This window comes from Phocoena sinus, chromosome 12 (genome assembly GCF_008692025.1).
Source record: "Phocoena sinus isolate mPhoSin1 chromosome 12, mPhoSin1.pri, whole genome shotgun sequence".
In the NCBI taxonomy this organism is placed as follows: Eukaryota; Metazoa; Chordata; class Mammalia; order Artiodactyla; family Phocoenidae; genus Phocoena; species Phocoena sinus.
The window spans coordinates 70,407,055-70,415,561 of record NC_045774.1 but is presented as its reverse complement, the minus strand read 5'-3'; the positions used below and the strand labels follow the sequence as shown (position 1 = coordinate 70,415,561).

At 43.4% G+C, this 8,507-nt stretch overlaps 1 protein-coding gene across 1 annotated transcript; it reads right to left on the bottom strand.

Annotated features, from left to right (window-relative positions):
* Window positions 1-255: 255 nt before the first annotated feature.
* On the bottom strand, window positions 256-2,718 carry LOC116763478 (serine/threonine-protein phosphatase 4 regulatory subunit 3A-like). Its single transcript, XM_032651248.1, has one exon. It carries the CDS (start codon window positions 2,716-2,718, stop codon window positions 256-258), a length of 2,463 nt encoding a protein of 820 aa, XP_032507139.1.
* Between the last annotated feature and the right edge of the window lie 5,789 nt (window positions 2,719-8,507).

Here is an 8,507-nt window from a genome sequence, read left to right as displayed (position 1 = left end):
GTTTCCATTTCCTTCCCTGAGAAAAGGGCAATGTGTGGTCCAAGCTTAGACCTCGAAGGTGTAAGTCTTCCCCCTAAATGTATAATTATCCCCTCCTCCTGCTCCACTGAACTGGCACTTCATGAGCAGAAGTCAAGTGTGCTAGCTGAGCTGTGTCAGTCATTCACAAGAGGCCACTGCTTTGTTATAGATTCTGTAGTGGGGAGGGGTAGAGAACCAGTTTTCTCAACAGGTACTGATCACAGGCAGTTGCCATTATGACTCAAACTTTGCTTTCTTTGACAAACGGAGTGTGTCTTCCTTGTCTTCATCCTCATCATCATCCTCCTCCTCATCAGAATAATCTACCAGACCCACGAGGCCTCCCTTGGTAGTAATAGCTGCCGTCTGAGATGTATTTTCAGGGATGGATCCAGGAGAGCCTGGAGATCCTGGGGATCCAGGTGAGCCTGGAGAACCAGGCAGATTTGTTGCAGGTGACTGGCTGGAGAGGGTAGTCTTTGTTCCACTAGAGAGGGAAAGTTTGAAACTTGGGCTCTGCCGACCAGAAAGATTCGTTTTCAGAAGCACCTCCTTTTCCTCACTTTCTTTTAATTTCTTCCTCTCCATGAATTTACTTATTGGATCCATAATGTCATCATCATTCTTAGTTTTGTCAGATGGAGACACGACAGCTTCTCCATCTTCCATGTCATCTTCATCTGTGTTGAACCACATCTCCTCTTCATTTTCTGTTGTTCTGGCGTCTCTTCGATATCTATGATTCCTCAAAATGGAACGCATACTGTCAAGTTTGGGATTATCTTGCCTTTCTCTTTGTTGTTCAAATCTCAGTTTCAATCCTTTAAATGTTTGTACATAATCTACATCTTCCAACGCTTTCCAGTAAATTTCAATTACATGATCAATTAATGATTTTATATCTTCCACTCTAATAAATTCAAACATTTCTATTATGGCAGAGTTCATCAGATTGTAGCGGGATCCATTGTTGAGAAATGCTTTGACTACTGGTTCAAACAAAAAACTTTTCATTATATAGCAGTTGTAAAACTCATCTTTTAATCCAATAATCTTTCTCTTAAAACGAAGAGCACATAATGCCAAGAAAGCATGCTTCGAGGCCATAAGAACTAACACTCTCCGGAGAATGTCCTTATTAATAATGTAGTTCTTTATGTGGTAGGTATGGTGCTCCACACAAAATGTTAACAATTCCAATACAAGTGCCAACAACTGGGCAGTCTGAAAATCATCTTTGCTAGGTTTGTCTTCTGTTGTATTTGCCAGTAAGGGAGCAGTAAGGACATGCATACAGTGCTTGTAGAAGAAACCCAGAAATTCAGTCTTTTCTGTTTTATTGGCAGTAGCTAACATGTTTTCTGGGTCAACTAATATTCGAAGGAGGCCCATAAGCTGGACTGCTCCTCCATGTTCAGGGTCTGTATCACAAATCATATGTTCTATAATGAGGTTGATGAGCAAAATATCATCATCATTCTGTTGTGCCTCCTGCATGACAAACTCTCGTACCATGGATGGATTATATTCAACCAAGTATGATAATATATCAGTAGCAGCACTTCGCACCTGTGTATCATCCATGCCAAGGATGACTTCTAAAGCTGGTAATATACCCATGTTTGACAAAGTCTTGAAAAAAGCATCTCTGTTTTGAGGTTGTAGCGTTTGGGAGAATGCACAAAATTCTTTTAAAAAGTTAACCAATTCCTGTCTTTTTTCCTCATCTGTTGCTTCATCTGTTAGCTGTGCAAACAAATCTGTCAGAAATTTTTCATCTTTCTGTAACATACCAACAATTTCTACCTTATTGAAAAAGATAAAAGAGTGAAGTGTTGATAACATATTTTCTTCAAAGACTGAAGGGGTAGGTAGAACCATGTCTTGTATATACTGAACTCTGTATGTCTGATGAATTTTTTGTTTCAGCTCAGGATCTGATATGGGAATCACTTCTTTAAACTTGGCTGTTTTTGTTAGAAATTCCCTATGTTTTCGTGGTTGTGATAAAGCAGGATCATATTCTAAGCATCCAATGACGTCCATTATACATTCCTCAGAGAACATAACTTCAAAAAGAGCAGTTTGATTCAAGAGGAAGATGCCTTTGATAATTTCATACAAGTGGTGCAGTCCTTCAATATTTTCCAAATCCTCACACACATGAAAAAGCTCTAAGAGCTTTTTAATGTAATCCTCATTTCCCAGTGTTAGTGCAAGTTTTTCACGACGCAGGGGGGAAGGTAAAGATGATGCCACAAGTTCTGCAATTTCCTCAAGGCGACTTAATTCACAAGATGGCAGTTCTAAACCTGGTGATGACATATCATGGAAACGCTCCTCTTCAGACTCATCTACAAGGTCCTGACTGATGTCCACTGATGGGTCCTTTCCTTGAACCTGACATATTTTCTCCCAAATTTCATCACATCCAGCTTTTTCTTGAAAGCTAAGGGCCAAGTCATAATTTTCTGCTTCAGACCACACAATCAAAGTGTCCTGTTGTTTCTGGTATACAGTATTAGGATTTATTTTGCACTCTAAAAGTAGAGAACCGTCGCTCTCGGCCCTGACAAGCAGGGACATGCCCTTCAGCCGCTCCACGTAGCCTGATGACACATGCCCGGTGCCCCGGTCGTCCCACTGCCGGTCCTCGTTGAGTGTGTAAACCTTCACCCGCCGCCGGGTGTCTGTCATCGTGCCGCCCGGGGGCCAGGGCAAAGGCCCCGCCGGAGTCGCCCGGGAAGGGGGTCCGGGGAAGGCGGGAGCCGAGGCGAGAGGACACCCACGAGCGGAGGGCTCCCCGGCCTCACTGCCGCCGCTGGCCGCCCCAAGGCCGCGCTGCTAGCCTCATGGCCCACTGCTGGGCCTGAGCTCTGGCCCCCGCCTTCCTCGCCTCCGGCTCCTCGGCGCTACTGTCCAGGCCCAGCGAACCCGGCCGCCCGAGGGGGCCGTGCAGCGCTTCGCAGCCTCCCGCCCCGCCGCGCTAGAAACTCGCGGCGCCGTTCACTGCCCTGCTCCCGCCTCCGCCATTATCTCTGTGAAGCTGCTTCCCGCGCCGCCTCCTCCTCAGGCCGCCGCCGCCACGTTTTCCTTCCTTATACCTGGCCCTGCCTCCGCAGCCGGGGACTGCGCTCCGCTCCCCTGCTTCGAATGTCCGAAGCCGACCGGCACCTGGTCCTGCTGCAGCTGCCACCACTACGCGGGAGAGTCCGAGAGCCCCCTGGCTTACAAGCGCTCTTGACTAGTGGGAGTCCCTTTCCTTCCGCCGCTGCCGCCGCCTCTTTCATCACCTCTTCCGTCTTCCTCACAGAATCAAAGCCGCTGCCATTTTGGTTCGCCCCTCAATAGCGGAGCGCGGGGCCACCCCCGTAGCAGCTTCCGGGGCGGCCCATTGGCCCCACCATTTAAAGAGACAGGAGTGAAGCCTCGAGTCTCGCAGCGACGGAGGCCTCGGACGGAGACCTTGTTATCTGGGTTTTAAACAGACTCTGTTGGGTGGAATTAGGAGACACACCTCCTCACCTTTGAACTATTTACGTAAGCTGAGTACTTTCTGGGGGAAAAGATGGAAACCCCACCATTCAATAAGGGTTCAGACAGACATTTTGGGCAAATCGAGGGTGAGGACCTCAGTGGAAGTCTTAGACTATTGAGAGCATGACCAAAACCGTGAGAAAGAATTCATTGGAAGACAGGAGGATGTCTGGCAGGTTAGGTCATGCTCAGGAACAGCACTCCATCTTGAAGAGGTTCCAGCAACAATGCAGAGGTCAAACCTTGGTTTGTGCATCCCAGGAGAAAGTGTATGTGTTAATAATTGCAACAAATGGCTGACTTTAGGACTCAAGCAAGTTTATTGTGGGACACTTTCTCTGAGTATAATACAGAAAGAATAGTCTCTACATGTTGCACAAGCATCAGTGCCATCTCTTGGGAGCCTGACAACTGACTGATTACCCAGCTTGGAGCACATGTGTTAGGAGAAGAGTTCCATCTCAGAGTGATGCCTCTGAGAGATTTTTGAGGCTTGAAGCTGTCGGGTTTTGGCCTGACTGTTTGTAGTGGCTAGCTATAAATAACGGCAGACCCACTGGCTAGTGAAAACACCCCTGATTCTTCCCGAAAATTCTTGAGGAGAAATGACTTCCTGCAGTTAAGGAGATGAAACATGTAAATTCGAAATTCTTTTTATACTTTTATATGGAAGTTTGCAATCTCACTGGGAGATAGATAAATGATATGATCTCCTTGATAGAGAGAGTATCTGTATCACTTTAAAATATGTTGCTGATCTCAGAACACATACCCTCTGGTGGCCAAGACCCTTTTAAGGCTCTGGTATAGCATAGGAGCAGAAATGTTTGGCTCATAGGATCTTAGAGGAGGTATGATTTACTCCATGGGTGTCCAGCCAGTTGGAGTCAGGCAGTGCCCAGTCCAACCCTGATGCAGAAAGGGATATCTTCACAAAGACTTTGTTGAACCAATGTGATAATATCCTCTAAGTTGTTTCCCAGTTAAGGCTCCCCACCTCGTATTCTTGGAAACCTAACAAAGGGGAAGCAGGAGAGATTGTGCTGTTATTTGCAGGGTTTTTGTCTTATTTTTTAATGTTATAAATAGGCTATTGTGAGAAAACATTCTAAATTATCTAGATTTTCTCTATTAGAGAGAGGATACACTTCATCTTTCCTAATCAACGTGATCATTTATAGGGAAGGGTCTATATAACCAGCCTCAGCAAGGACACCTTCAGACTCTAGCAGATGGATTCTAAACTAATTAGTTGGGAATGAAAACATCTATAGCAAATGCATTATGTAAATACAGGCCATTTAAGATTACCCTGTCTTGAAGAGATAAAATTAGATACTTAGCAGAGAAGGGGGAGGTTGGGAGCAGATTAGAGGTTCATTTAGATTATATTTTGTTATTAGTTCTCCTTATCATTAACATCTGGCCTCTGTAGCTATAAATTATAAATATTCCACAGGTATTAGATCAAGTTTTCAATTGATTTTAGAAGACTGATTTATATATGGCCACAGAGCAGGTAACATCTGAGGCAGAATATGATTATAAACTGAATGGAGTTAATATTTGAGGGAAAATGTATAATTAGTTGAAGGTCCCTGCAGATTCACCAGTGTATTTCTATATTTTTCTTTGAAGTTCATTTGAAAATAAAATCTATGATGAGCTTACTTGACCAGTTTTGAACACTTTCATTTTACTACATTAAAAAGAGAGTATTTGCAATGGTTTTGTAATGCGCTGATGAGGCTGAACTGTTTCCCTAGGTATTTCCGGTTAGGGTAAGCCACAGGAGAGATTCTTGCTCAAGACTGGTAGGGTGGAAGTGAAGCAGTAACCATTTGGTAGCTCACAGACATTGCTGCTTATCCTGTGGTTCACATTGTTGAAACCAACTGCTCCACCTTCCCCCAGGTCTTCTTTCAGTTTCTCTGACTCTTGGGCAAGGTGTGTGTTGGGCAAGTTTCTCTGACTCTTGGGCAAGGTGTGTGTTGGGCAAGTTTCTCTGACTCTTGGGCAAGGCACGTGGGCTCAGTAGTTGTGGCTCGTGGGCTGTAGAGCGCAGGCTCAGTAGTTGTGGTGCATGGGCTTAGTTGCTCTGCAGCATGTGGGATCTTCCTGGACCAGGGATCAAACCCGTGTCCCCTGCATTGGCAGGCGGATTATTAACCACTGCACCACCAGGGAAGTCCCAGAAGCCTAATATTTTAAAACAAATATTTTAGCAGTTTCCTCCTTGTCAGCAAAACTACATTTTCATTAAAGACCAAAAAGATGAAAACTTCCTTGGCTGTGCCATGTGGCTTGCGGATCTTAGTTCCCTGACTGGGGATCGAACCTGGGCCCTGGGAAGTGAAAATGCCAAGTCCTAACCACTGGACTTCCAGGGAATTCCCAAAAAGATGAAAACTTAAAAAAGAATGATTTATTTTTGGCTGCGTCAGGTGTTTGTTGTGGCAGACGGGATCTTTCATTGCAGTGCACGGGCTCTTCATTGTGGCGGTTGCGCTTCTCTCTAGTTGTGGTGCACAGGCTCCAGAGCACAGGGGCTCTGTGGTTGCAGCATGCAGGCTTAGTTGCCCCGCAGCCTGTGGGATGTTAGTTCCCTGACTAGGGATTGAACCTGCATCCCCTGCTTTGGAAGGTGGATTCTTAACCACTGGACCACCAGGGAAGTCCCAAAAGATGAAAACTTTTGAGGAACATACACAGCTATCAATCTCTGGTGATATATTTATAGCTGTAGAGCACGGTCAGATCCTAACATTTATGAAACACATACTATATAGTAAAAATCACAGAAGTTCTCTGTCAAAGTGTTTTTCTCAAATTGAGAGACTTTTTTTTTTTTTAAAAACAGCAGATGTTGGGTTTATAGGAAAATTGAGCAGAAAGTAGAGTTCCCATATATCCATATCCACATCGCCTCTCCAACTGAGTTTTCACTATTATTAACATCTCTGTTAGTGAGCGTAAGTTTATCACAATTAACGAACCAATATTGATATTCTACTAAAGTTCATAGTTTACATTAGGGTTCATTCTGTGTTTGTATTTGTCTGCTCAGCCTTCTGTAACAAAATACCATAGACCGGTTGGCTAAAACACCAAAATTGATTTGCTCACAATTCTGTGGGCTGGAAGTCCAAGATCAAGGTCCAGTAGGGTTCTGTTTCTGCTGAGAGCTCTTCCTGGCTTGTAGATGGCTGGCTTCTCTCTGTGTGCCCACATGATCTTTCCTTTGTGCTTGAGGAGAGAGAGAGAGAGAGAGCTTTCTGTGTTTCTTCTTATAAGGACACTAATCCTATCATAGCAGGGCCCCATTCTTATGACCTCATTTAACCTTAATTACCTCCTTATAGGCCCTATGTCCAAAAACAGTCACACTGGGGATTAGGGTTTGGGAGAACACAGTTGAGTCCATAGCAGTTCTAGAGTTTTTGACAAATGCATAATATCATGTATCCACCATTAAAGTATCATACAGAATAGTTTCATTGTCCTAAAGATCTCATGTACACCACCTATTTATCTCTCCCCTCAAATCCCTGGCAACCACTGATCTCTTTACTGTCTCTATAGTGTTGCCTTTTCCAGAACACCATATAGTTGAAATCATACAATATGTAGCCTTTTCAGACTGACTTCTTTACTTAGCAATATGTGTTTAAGTGTCCTGCATGTCTTTTTGTGTCTTGATAGGACATATCTTTTTACTGCCCCACAATATTCATTGTATGGATGTACCACAGTTTGTTTATCCATTGACCTATTGAAAGACATCTTGGTTGCTTCCAATTTTTGGAAATTATGAATAAAGCTTGTATAAATATTCATGTGCAAGTTTTTGTGTGGATATACATCTTGAACTCATTTGCATAAGTATCCAGGAGTACAGTTGCTGGATTGAATGGTAACACTATGTTAAGCTTTGTAGGAAACTATCAAACTGTCTTCCAAAATTGGTGTGCCATATCGCATCCCCCCAACAATGAATGAGAATTCCTGTTGCTTTACATTCCTGTCAGCATTTGGTGTTGTCTGTGTAATAGGTGCATAGTGTGGCTCATTGTTTTAATTTTCGATTTCCTAATGATATGTGATATTGATTGTCTTTTTCTATGTTTACTTGCTATCCATATATCTTTGTTGGTGAGGTATCAGTTCAGATCTTTTCTTTTTTTTAGTGCCTTGTTTTACAAAAATTTATTTATTTTTGGCTCCATTGGGTCTTCATTGCTGCACGTGGGCTTTCTCTAGTTGAGGTGAGCGGGGCCTACTCTTTGTTGCAGTGCGTGGGCTTCGCATTGCAGTGGCTTCTCTTGTTGCGTAGCATGGGCTATAGGTGCACAGGCTTCAGTAATTGTGGCTCACAGTCTCTAGAGCACAGGCTTAGCTGTTGTGGCGCATGGGCTTATTTACTCCACAGCATGCGGGATCTTCCTGGACCAGGGCTCGGACCCATGTCCCGTGCATTGGCAGGTGGATTCTGAACCAGTGCACCACCATGGAAGCCCAGTCCAGATCTTTTGCCTTCTCTTAAATTGCGTTGTGTGTTTTCTTATTGTTGAGTTTTAAGAGTTCTTTATATATTCAGAAATAAGGGCTTGTCTTTTCATTCTCTTAACAGTGTCTTTCACAGAACAGAAGTTTTACACTTTAATTAAGTTCAGCTTATCAATTGTTTCTTTCATGGGTTCTGCTTTCGGTGTTGTATCTGTAAACTCACTGCCAAATCTAAGGTCACCTAAATTTTTTCTGATGTTGTCTTTTAGGAGTTTTATAGTTTTATGTTTTATATTTAGGTCTATAATCCATTTTGAATTAATTTTTGCGAAAGGTGTAGGGTCTGTCTAGGTTATTATTTTTTCTTTTTGCATGTACATGTCCAGTTGTTACAGCATTATTTATCAAAAAGACTATTGTTATGGGCTGAATTGTGTCCCCCC